We start from the raw sequence: 14,469 nt of genomic DNA, 5'->3' as shown, positions 1-14,469 counted from the left end.
ATATAAATATTTTCAAATAGTTTTGAAAATTGTATGAAATACTTTTAAATAGCTTTTAACACTATTTTAAAGTAATAAAATTTAAAACACATTTTTCTTCAAATGTTCTTCTTAGAACAGCTAGCTCTGATACCAATTGAAGGATCGAGTAAGCTAGTGCCTTCGAAGGCATTTCAAACACTACATTCTCCAATGAGCTGCAATAGCTCGTGTTCTAAGAATGTTAACACCGATAAATTAAATCGAGTTTGGTTTTAACACTAAACGGAAGAAACTCGAAGTAATCTTTCGTGAAGAAGACTGTTATATTAGAAAATATTTTAGCTTGTGTAAACTGAATAACCGAAAAAGGTAGATTAGTTTTTGCATTCATCAGTTCAGTTATGATGACAACTGAACTGATGGATACTCTAACTAATCCAAACAATTTGAAAACAACAGTTAATCAGTTAAATACACAAGATATGTTTAAGGATGTTCGGAGACTTCAATTGCTCCTACGTCACCCCTTCTACCACTTCGGGTAGGATCCACTAGAAGACTTTGATTTATACAACTACTTGTACAAACCCACTCAACTTAGGACTTACCCACTGCCTAACTGAACTTCTAGTCTAGACTGAAGGCAGCACCTTCCAGCTAACACTTCTTTTACGTCTATGTGAGAAAGACTACATACACAAGTTTAACGTCTTTGTGCAAGACTGTATTTGAGTGGTGCTGAGAGTGTTTCTGTGTGTGAGAACTGAACAAATATGTTCTCACACACTGAGGGAAATGAGCTTCTAATCTAAGCTGATATGACTGTGAAGAATTCCCTCTGGGCTGATTGCTTCTGAAAGTTGATGTGCAATGTGCATGCCTTTTCTTTTCTCTCGTGTTTGCGTTGAAGCTTCTTGTCTCTTTATATTGAGTCTTCACTGATATTCTCTTTATATAGGCGGGAAAACTGATCGTACACTGAGATTCAATTATTGTATCTGTTGCATCTTGAATTCATTTCTTGGACTTTGTGTCTCGACTTTCCGACTGCCCTTCTGAAATGTTTTGTCTTTAATGCTCTGATGCAACGTCCATTATTGTCCTTTGACTGGACAATCACTTTGTACCTTTGTGTATAGCTGGAATCCTCATAAAGAGTTCATCTACAACTGAAAGATTCTGACTGATGCTCCGAACTAGTCAGCTGAACTGATCTTCAGTTGGGCTGGTGAAATCAGTTAACTCGTGAGTTGAACTGATTTCACTATCGTTCAGTTGAACTGATCAGCTGAGTTTCTTCATCAGTTGACCACTCCTTCGGCTGGCTAGGCTTCTGAGGTTCTCCTGCTAAACCACCTATCAACTGAACAATCAGCTGGACTGCTCAATTGACGTAACAGTTAGACTGATTCAGTTTGTGCGATCAGTTGAGTCCTCAGTTTGCGATGTAAACAGCTCGTGACTAATCTTAGCTTCTGCACACTAAGGTAGATTATTAGTAACACAAATTAACAAATTTTATTAACATCAAAATCAAGATTGCGAACTCGAAAAGTTCCAACTTTTATATTTACAAATGACTCCTAAAACATGATTGGAAATGATCTTAACCAAATTTGTTTTTTTTTTCAAAAAAAAAACAAAAAAATCACTTATCAAAACTTTGGACTGATGAAATAACAAATGTTGTTTCTTGAAAAAAAATCTAACTCTTTACTTTGATAATGAGTTGTTACTGTTGTTGTTATTATTATTATTATTATTATTATTATTATTATTATTATTATTACATTCTTATGAGACATTCTCATATGTTACATTTTCACATGTCAAATTTATGAGATATATTTGCAATCCGATTAAACTAATGAAAATTATTATTTTTTATAATAAAAATATTATTTTTGATTGTAACTAATAATTAAGTCGATCCATATCACGAATATAGATCCGTAAGATGACAAGAAACTTACTCATGTATGTGTGTAGAAATTTGTTTGTCGAGTAGAGTTCCACGCGGGGTAACATTATCTCCACATGATTAAAGATCATATATGTACGTACCATATTTTTTACAAAGAAAGAGATAAGTAACGGCTGCGAGATTATCACCTAATAATCATAGAATGGTGGCTGAAAGAATTAACAGATCAATCTCAATTCCACCGTATAATCATCACTTCTCGATCAAGCGTAATCCGCAGCAAGTATGCTTGTATATGCCCAAAGCTGCAAACCAGCAACATTCCCAACTAATTTCAATGCAGCAGGTAATTAATTAATTTCTTTCGAGATTTTATTGATCTGTTTGCTGAAATGAACTCACTCTTTGCTGTTTTAATTTTCTAGACTATATTTGGTTAGATTTATTTTTATAAATGAATTTTGCTAAAATAATCTGATTTTTTTAAATAATTTCTTTTGGGGTTTAATTTAGTTTATTAAATCGATTGCATACACAAAATTTATGGTGGTATATAAAATACAAATGAATCAGTTACAAACCGTTGCTCAAACTTTTTTTTTTAAAATATGTTTTATTACAGTATTTTCAATCATAACTATAAATGATATATAACATTAAAATAATAAATCGAATGATATGATACGGATGACACCGACGAATTTTTAATTCTAATTATTATTTTGCATTATAGTTGCACAACCAATTTTTTTTAGGTATAGTAAATGAGACATTTATGGCTTCCGAGTTAATTATTAAGAGTGAGACCGTCTCACGGATCTTAATCTGTGAGACGGGTCAACCCTACCGATATTCACAATAAAAAATAATACTTTTAGCATAAGAAGTAATATTTTTTCATGGATGACCCAAATAAGAGATCTGTCGCACAAAATACGACCCGTGAGATCGTCTCACACAAGTTTTTGTCAATTATTAAATTCTCTCATTTGCAGTTGCCCAAAAAGAAGTTGAAATCGCGGTTAGTCACTATATCCCCGTCTGATGGGGGATGGCATGGAAAATGGAATTGCGATTATATATTTTCTTTAAGACAACTTCTTCATCAACAAGATGTACCTGATGATGTTGATAAAGATGCTGATGTTTCCATCACTCTCTGCATAGAAAAGGTAAGTAGCATGCGTGATAATGTGCAAGCGTGTATGTACTCATGCATATATATATATATATACATATATATATTTTTGTCGGCAGCATGCTGGACTTGGGATGTCAGTGGAAGGAAGAATGAAGACATGCTTCACTAGAAAATGCTGCAATTGCTGCACCCCTTACCTTAGACAGGCAGGTATCCACTTTTCATATATAGACCGACTATCTGATCGAGTTTCTCACACTCGAGCAAAAGTTATGACTTTTTAAGAAAGGAAAATGTCAAATATTTTAAACATACAACTTTCTAAATGTCATATTTCGATTCACATGCTATATGGGCAGTAGCATATGATGATTGATGGCGAAGTAATTGCAGCTTATANTATATAAAGGTATTTTTTTTAAACAGATTGATACAGCATTTAAAGTATGGATTCTTCCATCAAGAAGCAGCAGCAAGCAGTCTGATGATGATCATCAACTACACCCTGATAATGGTGGCGATGATCCTTCATTAAGTCCCCTAAACTCCATCTAGTTAACTCTTGATAATTTCAGTAAACTAGCACACTCTATCTCATTGTTATTTCATTTCATTTGCAGGTCATTTACGTGAAACCTGGATGTGAAGCTAACCTTGATTCCCTGATACAGGATACCATCTGCCTCGCGACATCTATCAGAGTAATTTTTCATCACATGAAACCAAGTACTATATTGCGTCAAACAAAAGAGGACATGATCATGTGTGTATGTTATGCAGGAGACTTGCTCAGAAGTTTGTGAGAATTCGGAACCTAAATTGCACCGTGAGTGTCATTAACTATGCAGCAGCTAGTTCATGATCTCGAAACATGCTCCTAGTATGTATAGCATATAAACTAATGAAATTTGAACGGATGCAGATTTAGGCGCACAGAACACGGCCTCCATTGACAAAAGATGGTATAAACTATTAGAGCTAAAGAATACTATCTCCTGAAAAAAAAGTTGTTATGTTAATGTGCACAGGGTGACTTTGATTTGTATCAGCACACATTGTGTTAGCTAAGATAACCTCATGTCCCTTTTTGTAAAGTAGTGATACTGCAAGTAAGCCTCAATTCTGAAGAGCCATATGTCACATCATGGGATCAGAAAATATATTATAACATTAATTAAGATTGATAAAAACACTCAACTAATTGAGATAAAACCATGATCACTTCAACAACTAAAACCATTAATTTTCATGGCAACATACATGACTAATCAAAATTCAAACCAGTGTAGCAGAGTAGGTACATACATGATTAGAGTTCAGTCATCAATATGGTAAAATTTTTTTTAAGCACAATCATTACTCACTAGACAATCTGTTTCTTTATGACACCATGAGAAACAACCAAAAACGACTAGCAAACATGGCAATTTCCAACCAAGAAGTGGCATAGAGCATATCATCATGTTGGATTGGGACCTTGGGACCATTATTAAGATTGGCAGAGCGGCCTTGCAGCCAAAAAGGTGTGTATGGAGGAAGAAAGTAGATTCACACTCCATAGTCCAGATAGAACCTAAATCATATTTTATCAACGAGGTACCTCCCCAAATAATCGATGGGCTTAGAGGAGATGTCATTTTCTGTCCTCCTGCGCTTGATTTTAATGCGGGCAAGATAATCAGCAGCAATCCAAGCAAAACTCAACATCACGGTCTTTCCAGTAACATCCACCACTTGTAACTCCTTACTCTTTTTAACCCATCTTTCGTGATACGTAACCTGATACCAAGCTGATGCCTTCTTTTCATACATAGCATTTTTTTCATCATCAGAAAGATGATCAAAATTCGGGTCAACCGTCGCCTCGAAAACTTTCCTGAATTCCTTTCTCAAGGTGCTGTACGCATGCTTAAGTCTTTCCTTCAATTCCCCTTGTTTCTTACCACTGTACTTTGGCATGGACCATATGTGACCGGTAACAACCTCTTCTTCTCGGTTTACTTTGTACTGACCTAAAAGACCGGCCAACTGACTGTCGTATAAACACTTACAGTTCCATGCGTCAGCGATAAAACTTTCAGAACCTTGGATCTCAAGGTCCTGGTCATAGGGAATGTTGTTTTCCGATGCAGATGACGGTTCAGAAGGACCCATGCTATCTTTATCGTAAAAATCTTTAATCCTGCGGTAGAGCTTACCTAAAATCTTTTTGGAATCATAAGAATGGAATGGCTCTTTCCCCATAAAATCAGGATACATTTTGGGCTTCAGTTCAGATGGCATAGACACTATTTTTCCCGTTTTCGGGAAATCCACAGCAGTAGCGGCAAGCTCAGCCAATTTGATGCACTTCTCATCCAAGGCCCCAAGTTCGCAAATATCTGCATGAACGACATGAGCATTGCAGATCGCACCTAGACTTTCGTTCACCATGTTCTTCGTGAAGAAATCGATTATGTCCTGGATAAAAGGCAAATGAAGCTAAAATCATCAACATGAGTATGAAATAGCTGACATTGAATAATTATATCCCCCACAGCATATTCAGATACGTAGATGGTACTGTCTAAGAAAAAAATGATTGACAAAATTTATAGATATACACAGATGTTACTGTGTAAGAAAAAAAAATTTCAAAACTAGTCACGTCAAAAATAAAAGAAAAGAAGGCATGTATACCGAATGTTTCACGTCACGTGGCAATTCTTTCACTTCTCCGGGTGCATACTCCATTGCAGGCGAGCTTCTCTTACTTGGAGGAATGAGATTCTTGTCCCAACCAACAAAATACAAATCCCCATCAAGATCACTCCCAGAAGCTTCATCGGTATGAGGTCTATCTCCCAGTTGAGGGAAGACAAGACAATCATACAAATGATGCAATTCTGGAACATCAATTGCCTCAAGAATCCTTACATCTCCTGGATGAAGGCAAGGGTTCTTTGCAATTGCAACGATGCCCCTGATCACTTGTAACTTCTTTTTAGAATTAGAAAACTGGACTCCGTGCTTCACGAAACAATCTTCTAATGATGGGTTGGAGACTTGGATGAAGCATTGTCCCTGTTCAACTAAACCAAGTTCATCAAGACAGCCCATCAACCACCTTCCTGAAGAAACAAATATTCTGGCTTTTTCCCTGAGGTCCCCCAGCTGGGCAGCTCTGATGCTCGTTAGCATCCCTTGCAAATGAGGTTCAGTTTTAGGCTTGAAACCAGCAGCTAACATAATTGCAGATGTGCTTCCTTGATCAGTACACGAAGAAGTAACTACGTCAAAAGCCATGTCTGTGTCTTCAAGCATCTGATCAAGTCTTGAAACCATAGTTTCTTGCATGTTCCAGAATACATTATCTTCAACATTCAGAGCAGAAAGTAGTGTGACTATCTGTCGGTTCAGAAAACCAGGCTGGAACCTAGTCCAAGAACAAATTTCAAGCATGGTGTGATTCGACTCAAATTTCTTCATGCTAGGTCTGAGATATAAGGATTTCCCATCAGGTTTTGCAGGCCAACATGCAACAACACCTTTGTAACCTGCATACCTGATTTGATATGCGCACGGAGGGTTCACAGTCAACTGAAGTTTCTCGGCGACATCCGTGGCAAGATCATCTGATATCATTCCAATACCATCAGAGAAAACATAACCATTTCTTTTAATATCAACAATACCTGAGTCAACTTTGCTTGATGGAACTTCCACTGTAGCATAAGTTGAAGAGAAGCATTGCCCCATTCTGGCGGCACATTTTGCAACATTCCGGTTAGTAAACCTTCCCATCCATTTCTTAATGTCGGTAACCCGAACCCCGGTATCCTTGTCTTCTGCAAAAAACCAGGCTGACCGGTCTCGCAACTGATTCGCTGAAAATGCCAGAAAAGAGTATTTCCGACCACACAAATAGAACCCTTGAACTAAAATATCCTTCACCCTTTTGAACATTGTGGTTCTTTGTTGGATGAAATTTGAGGTAATGTCCCTAACTATAGAAGCGGCATAGTAACTGAGAACATTTTTATTAAGGGTCTGCATTGCTTCATCCATGAAAGAGACTCGTAAGAATCGGTCGGCTATATTTCTGTACTTCCTCAATACTCTGTTCGACAGTTCTACTTCTGGGGGAAGACAGTAAGCTGTGCTTGGAGTTATGATCAGTCTTCGAACTTCAACAATATCGTCCATTTCATGTGGCCTTTCAAGGAGCTTGGGGTTCTTCAACAGCCATTTATGAACCAATTCCAGGCCCTTGGAAGCATCATCAATGGGGCGCTTATACGAACACATGTGCTTCAGAGAAATTATATTGAAGTCCTCTGGTTGCCTTCTCAAAAGATCAAAAAACTTTTGGGACATTTGGTGTTGGTTGATGATGAATTTGTGCATAACAGCATTCACCAAAAAAAGAACCTTGAAGGATAGACCTTCCTTGAAATGTAAAGAGAAAAATGGATCTGCCATGGGAACCCCAAAATCAGGTTCATCCTGAATTCGAAGTTGCTTTCTCAGACTCTCCTCTAGAACTGGTATCCTGCGTTTTTGCAGATAATCCAAGGCCTTCGATAGGCTTGGGCCGTTTCTGGGGCGAACTGAAATCCGATAAGTGTTGCACCTACCGATTGCCCCACTAGGTGTGAAGTCTGTGGTTCGGATCCATGGATCGTCATCATCCAATAGATCAAAAGGGACTGATTCTTCAATATCATCATCTGCAGTTCTATAGAAAATTACGGGTGCTGAAGCTAGCTGCAACAAAATTATCAAAGAAGAGAAATCTCTGAATTGCCTTATCTCTTTCACTTCTCTAGGCAAGAACTCAATTTTGAAATTACACTTCACCACAGAATGTCTGGCTTCACCTTTGACGGTGAAAGCAGTTTCCCTAGTGAATAATAGTTTGCACGTCCCACTGAAAGGATCCACCAAAAAATCAACCCCAGAACTAGGCCCCCTCCAACCCACAATGAACTCATCTCTGCTCCTCAACAATCCAATCTCAAGATTCACATCCGATAACTTTAGTGGAGTAGTAGTTCTTCTCCTCTCATTCAGCCTATGAGGATTTTCCGCCCCCAAACTAACCTTCAAAAGTTTCCTTCCCAGTACAAGCTCCCCACGAGCTGCAGCATCAAGGGCGGCTTTTGCTGAATGTGAAACAGCAAAGTGCACAAATGCATGGGGTTCAACCTTTACATAGCCATTCTTATTCTGTACATTCTTGGCATCAATCTCATAATTGGGATATGACTCTGGTGGAGTGGAGGAAGTCTTCAACCGGCACCTCCACACTAATCCAATGTTATCTTCGAAGTAATCCAGAAGCATTTTAGCAGTGACATAGTCTTGCAGCCCAGCAACACTAATTTGAGTAACAATCATCTCTTTATCCAAATTCCCAGATTCCATGGCTTTTATTGAGGCAGTCAGATACTTTGCTACTAAAAATCTGCAGGTTAAAAAAAAGAGACAAAATAAACCACCACTCCCAGGATTGAAACAAAAGAAAACGAGTTCACGACATATGTAGAAGATCATCATTATTCTCAATCCACAGAGAAACAAGAAACAACAACACACGCACACACCAAAATTCAACTCCCCTGTTACAAACTAACAACATATCTGCTCTACTTGAATAACTGATAAAATTCAACCCCTTTACTGATCAGCCATCTCATATAAATTTCTTCAATGTAAAAACTTAACAATCGATAAATCAAGCAATGCAGAGCACAATGTTCAAACATCAGCCGAAAAGGAAAAATTGCATAAATTAGACAGAACCCAGAAAGAAGAAAACGTCTTCAGCGGTATGTGTTATAACAAGATCGCTTCCCTGCTCTGGAGGAAGATTTCCGGGTAGATGCAAGTTTCAATTTTTTTTTCCTTTTTTTTTCAAGCACAGGTTTTCGATCTTGCGCAGGCGTAGACTGTGAAACGGATGACTTCAAGTGGAAGTCTTCGAAGTTGGAAAGGTGGAAGCTTCCATGGTAGAAATTAATATTTTATTTATTTATTGTAAAAATTTCAACAGTATTTAATAACTTATAAAACAATTTGCCCACTAAAATCACAATCACAATACTTTAAGGGGGCGTTTGGTTGATGGGACCTTATCTCTCATTTGGTACGCAGGATTATTTAATCAAGTCAATCTCTTTTATGAATGATTAAGTTATATTAAGTAGGTTAAAATAATACCTCCTCACCCCCTAGGATTATTTATTACACTCTTAATCCATCCTATTTTTTCAATTTTACCCTTCTCCTAAATTCAAACTCACCACCACTTCCTTCCACCGACCGTCCACCGGCAACCCCCGCCAAAGGCCGACCACCGCCGACCATCTCCGCCGACCACCGCCGCCGCTTCTGGCCGACCGCCGCCGTCGCTTCCGGCCGTCCACCGCCAGCCGCCGACAACAAAATCATTCATAAAAATTCTTGATTTAATTCAAAAAGAATATATCTATATAACAACAAAATCATTCATAAAAATTCTTGATTTAATATAAAATCTAAGATTTTTATATATTAATTGGTTTAAAACACTGTAAATAAACAATTTCGACAAAAAACCAGACCAGTTGTTGGTTATTAAAATATATAATTTGGAACCTCTGACTGTCGTCCTCGGGCCAACATGCATGGTCACACTCATTGTATGACACAAAGCTCTCAAGATTACTCATTCTTGTTGAATGATTGAAGATTCTCAGCTATAAACTTTTAATTTAATTCGAATTTCAGGGAAATATATTATAAGTAAGTAAGTAAGTAATGGAAGAGCCTTTTTGTTTTGTTTGTTTCCGTTTGGAAGGTCATAGAATAAAGGAATCGTACGGGAAGCATGGATTTTTACAAATTATACAATAAGATTACAATAATAATGGATTGCTGGGTATTTTTGGTTTCTTTATTTTGAAAAAAATATTTTTGTTTCTTAATAATTTTTTCTTATTGATATTATTAGAATATTAATATATGGAGTTTTTCTTTTTCTAGATTAATTAGATTTGTTAGAATTTTTCTATTTACGATAAAATCTCTACATATTGTAATATAGTTCAAATGAGTTTATTTCCTAATTAAATTCTTATTTTCATATTTGTGTAGGAGTCTATACAATGAAGAAAATATAGGACAAATGAAGTCTATAAATAAGATATCATTGCTGCTGCGTGTGTGCATATTGTTTTCTGGACTTGAAGGAGAGCAGTGAAACGCACCAGGAAGAGCAATGAATTAAATAAGAGAATTAATAAAAAGCTATAGTCAAGGCGTATTATTTTGTTATCGTGAAGTGTTGGAGACATTCGAAAACAAAAATCGTGTAAAGTGTTGGTTGAAGAGTTATTTGAGGCTCCGAGTTTCGACGATACAGTTGTTGCATCCATGATTTTGTTGTTGTTGATTTGGGATGCAACAAGAACTGATTATTTTTTTAACTAATTACAATTTTCTAATTAATATTTCACTCGTATTGATTTTGTAAACTAATTACAATTTTCTAATGAATAATTTGCCAAGAGGCACCACACAAATTTTTATATTTGTGCATTATTTATTCTGTCTTATTTTATTCATTAAAGTTTATTTGTGTGCTTAATTAATGTATTTCACTGCATGTTATGAATATGTGTTAAAACACCTTCACACAACGCCTAAATTGATACACACAATCTTAGTTGTACTTTTATGTTAAAAAAATCGCTCAATTGTTATCAGAAATTGTTATCAGAGCATATTCTTGATATATTAAGTGTGATTCTGGTTATTTTTATTTAAACAGGTAAAAGTACAATGGACATGTTATCTATCAACACTGATTTTTGACCGCGTTTTGGATGGATCAAATTATGATATTTGGAAAGTCACAATTAGGGTATACTTTAAATTCATAGAAGAAAGAGCATGATAACGTGTTTTAGATGGTTACTCTCCACCAAGAATTGTGGATGCGGATGATGATAGTTGCATCAAACCAGAGAGTGCATGGACAACTGATGAAATCCAAACTTCGAATTTCAGCTCAAAAGCACTCAAAACATGGTGCACGGGGGATGGTTTGTGGTTCACAGGGGTAGTTTAGGGATGAAAAATCTAAGTTTAAAATTTGGGGTGAAAATATTAAGTTTTAATTTTATTCGGATTTAAAACGTTTTATTGTTTAATTATTAAGTCGATTAAATCGAAAGGCTCGGGTTTACGTCTAAGAAAAATATTAGAAGTCAAATTTAAGCTTATATAATGTCATGGATAGGCTCGAGTCAATAAAAGTAAGAGAAAATTAAAATTGAGAAGTTCGAGTTCCAGGAGTAAAATGATTATTTTACGTCTCAGGTAGTTCGAAAGGTCTGGAAGTTTCCCAATGAATCATAATACGTGCTAAGTTATATTTTAAAATGTTCATGATAAAAATATGATATTTTTATGATATATGCAAAGGCTGTACGATTTTTCTCAAAAAATGTTATTTTACGATTTTTGAATGATACAATATTTTATAAATAAAAAGAAAGGAAAAATATTTTGAAGGATGTGAATTGACTGTGACATAAAAGATATGGTTATGGATATCGTGAGGGAAAAGATCTCAGAGGGAGCCTGTTTACGGGAGAAGGTCCCAGAGGGAGTTCGACAATCGTATTTCATATTTGGCCACGGCCAAGTGACGAGAGTTTCTGACGTCCCGCCCCCAGGTACTTGGTGTAGCTAGATTGATCAGTCGACCACATGATGATATGATACATGATAGTCACTTTCAAGGATCAGACTTCACCCAAAATGATATAAGATGATGAAAGGATTTACGATTTAATGATTTATTTACGCTTACCAGTTTTATGTCAGCTTATTTTAAATAAAAATATATTTTTTTAATACATGTGCATGTATATGTATTATTTGTTATATATGGTTAGAACGTACTGAGTCATTAGACTCAATAGGTTTGGATGGTCGCATACAATGATGATTTTGAGGGACGCGAAGACGCTTGAGCTGATCGGGTCCGACAGTACATACCCGAGGGATATTTATTTTCCACATTAGCTTAATATTTAAAGTTTTGAAGTAAAGATTTTGAGGATTATTTATTTAAAGATTTTATGCTTTATTTTGAAGTTTAGTTTTGGATTATTTTAAAAAATTGACGTACAATTTTGTGGTTGAAGATTTATGAATTTTTTTCTATGCATTTGAGGTTTTTAAATAGTAGTTTTTATTTTGGATGGTTTTGAAGTTGGAGGAAGTATCTGAACCAATCAAATCACTATCAAATCAATGCTCGAGCTGTCACACCGGCCTCAGTCAAGTATAAGAGAATATTTGTATGATAGCGTCAGAAAAGCGCCATCAAATCCCAAATCTCAACTAATCAATCATAGAGACCACGAATGACTATGTTTTTAAAGGCCACATAATGCCAAACATAACATCGTGCTCACAAACCCCATAATCAAAATCCAATTATATAGATGTATCCAAGGATCATAGCTTAACGTTCATGTCATGTATCGATGTATGAATAAAATGAAGTGTGTTAACAAAATATTAATTTTATAAATCGACATACCAATCATGAATGTCATGTATGCCACATCAACTCAACAAATAACGCATATAGACACATATTTTCAGTCAAATCAATCAAACATATATCATATGACACAGATACCTATAGTATGTTACTCGGTCGCAACATACCTCAATTCTTCGTCCCCAGTTCACTGTAGCTCTATCCGATATTAGGATTTCAATACAGATAATCAATATGCATAATCAACATATTCATTTTAATCAATGAATTCATTTAAATGCAACTCTAATAGCGTATTTGAATGTATCAATTCGTTCTACGCTATTTAGTTCAACATTTACGTTATTAAGATAATTATATCGTATTATAAATCCTAATAACTTATTATTATACAATCATTTATAATCAAAATTCCAAGTTTCAAAATTGTTTTGAAACTTTGAAAATTCATATAAAATTGAAATTATAACATAATTCAATTCCGACTTTGAAAGTTAGTTTCTCGTCGGTTATTCTATCACATATAATGATCTCGAATTCAAACACATGATATTCCAGTGATTCAATAAATAAAAGTTCTGAATCGAGAAGAAAATTATCTCAAAAGAATGCTCTCAACACGAGGATTCCGAATATATAATTTGTTTCGAGTTTCGACAACGTTTCGAGGTAGATTCGGATGATAGAATATGGATTCTTACGTTTCTTCAAAAAAAAGGGAAAGAGGAATGAATATTCCTATCAAAAAATCGTCCTTATCACTCTTAAATCCTGTTAGGTGAGCGGTGAGAGCAGGGGCGCCAAAACTGGCGCAGCTGCACGCCTAGTTCTCTTTGGAAGGTGTTCTACATAGCTTCGCGCGCTGGTGCACGAGATCCTGCGCGGGTGTGCCCAGTATTCTGTCCGAAACACTATTTTAGGTTTCGAATTAGCAAAAGTTGTCAACATGAAAGTTGTAGATCTATGTATTGGATTTCATTTGCCACCAACCTAACTCAATGTGGATAGCAGACGCGAGAGTTATGCTCATTCTCCCAAAATGCGTCAGTACATGAACTTCAATGCACATGATACATTTCGGTATGACTTTGCCCCTATTTTCAAATGGATTTGGACAAATCTCAAAACATGAAAGTTTTAGTACTATGTATTATCTTTGTAATGAAATTAATTTCATTTCATTTGAACTAATACTCAGATAATTATGCTGAAAACCGTAACATGTGTCACTTCTCTATTGCGGTTCAGCACACCATTCAAACATCAATCAATTACTACTACAATATTTCATTATCACAACATATTTTCTCACTTTAATTGTAAATTATATTCTTTATACACTTAATAACACGACAATTTCATGAATTATAGATAATCAAAATATGATTTACGATAATACAATGCGGGGTCCTTACAATGTAGATCGCCAGTCCATTGGGACGAGGTAGGAGAAAGAGCTACTATGAGACCCGAACTAGTTCAGCACACCACAGATTTAGTCGCCAAGATCCGAGACAGGATGAAGACTACTCAGAGCCGACAGAAAAGCTACGTTGATAAAAGAAGACGGGATCTCGGGTTTGGAGTCGGTGTAATGCACATGGGCTATCCCGGTTGGGCTTAAGTCCCCTCACGGTTATCCCATTACTCATAGAATATCTCCAGCTCAGGCACTAGAGATTTTTCCTTCCCAGGATTAGAACCCAAGATCTTCTGGACTTATATAGATCTTGGCAGCAATCCTGTTACCAATTGAGCCAGGATTGCTGCCAAGATCTATATAAGTCCAGGAGGTCTTGGGTTCTAATCTTGGGAAGGCAAAATCTCCAGTGCCTGGGCTGGAGAAGTTCTATGAGCAATGGGTAATGGGATAACCGTGAG

General features: G+C 36.1%; 2 protein-coding genes across 3 annotated transcripts; one reads left to right on the top strand and one right to left on the bottom strand.

Moving 5' to 3' along the window:
- Positions 1 to 1,971: 1,971 nt before the first annotated feature.
- On the top strand, positions 1,972 to 4,187 carry LOC140979403 (large ribosomal RNA subunit accumulation protein YCED homolog 2, chloroplastic). Its single transcript, XM_073444786.1, has 7 exons — positions 1,972 to 2,252; positions 2,902 to 3,078; positions 3,164 to 3,253; positions 3,474 to 3,578; positions 3,668 to 3,748; positions 3,828 to 3,873; positions 3,970 to 4,187. The coding sequence occupies exons 1-7, from the start codon at positions 2,109 to 2,111 to the stop codon at positions 4,044 to 4,046; spliced, it is 720 nt and encodes a 239-aa protein (XP_073300887.1). The 5' UTR covers positions 1,972 to 2,108; the 3' UTR covers positions 4,047 to 4,187.
- Positions 4,188 to 4,248: 61 nt separating this feature from the next.
- On the bottom strand, positions 4,249 to 9,039 carry LOC140979402 (RNA-dependent RNA polymerase 6). 2 transcript variants are annotated; one of them, XM_073444785.1, is made up of 3 exons: positions 8,832 to 9,039; positions 5,727 to 8,493; positions 4,249 to 5,507 (listed from the first exon to the last, which is right to left on the bottom strand). In XM_073444785.1, exons 2-3 carry the CDS (start codon positions 8,451 to 8,453, stop codon positions 4,626 to 4,628), a joined length of 3,609 nt encoding a protein of 1,202 aa, XP_073300886.1. In that variant the 5' UTR covers positions 8,454 to 8,493; positions 8,832 to 9,039; the 3' UTR covers positions 4,249 to 4,625. The 2 variants fall into 2 exon arrangements, with proteins under 2 accessions (XP_073300886.1, XP_073300885.1); XM_073444784.1 differs by having other exon boundaries at positions 5,727 to 9,036.
- Positions 9,040 to 14,469: the final 5,430 nt, after the last annotated feature.

This window comes from Primulina huaijiensis, chromosome 6, assembly GCF_012295235.1.
Source record: "Primulina huaijiensis isolate GDHJ02 chromosome 6, ASM1229523v2, whole genome shotgun sequence".
Taxonomy (NCBI): domain Eukaryota; kingdom Viridiplantae; phylum Streptophyta; class Magnoliopsida; order Lamiales; family Gesneriaceae; genus Primulina; species Primulina huaijiensis.
The sequence above is the reverse complement of the archived record's forward strand: the minus strand, read 5'-3'. Positions and strand labels throughout refer to the sequence as shown.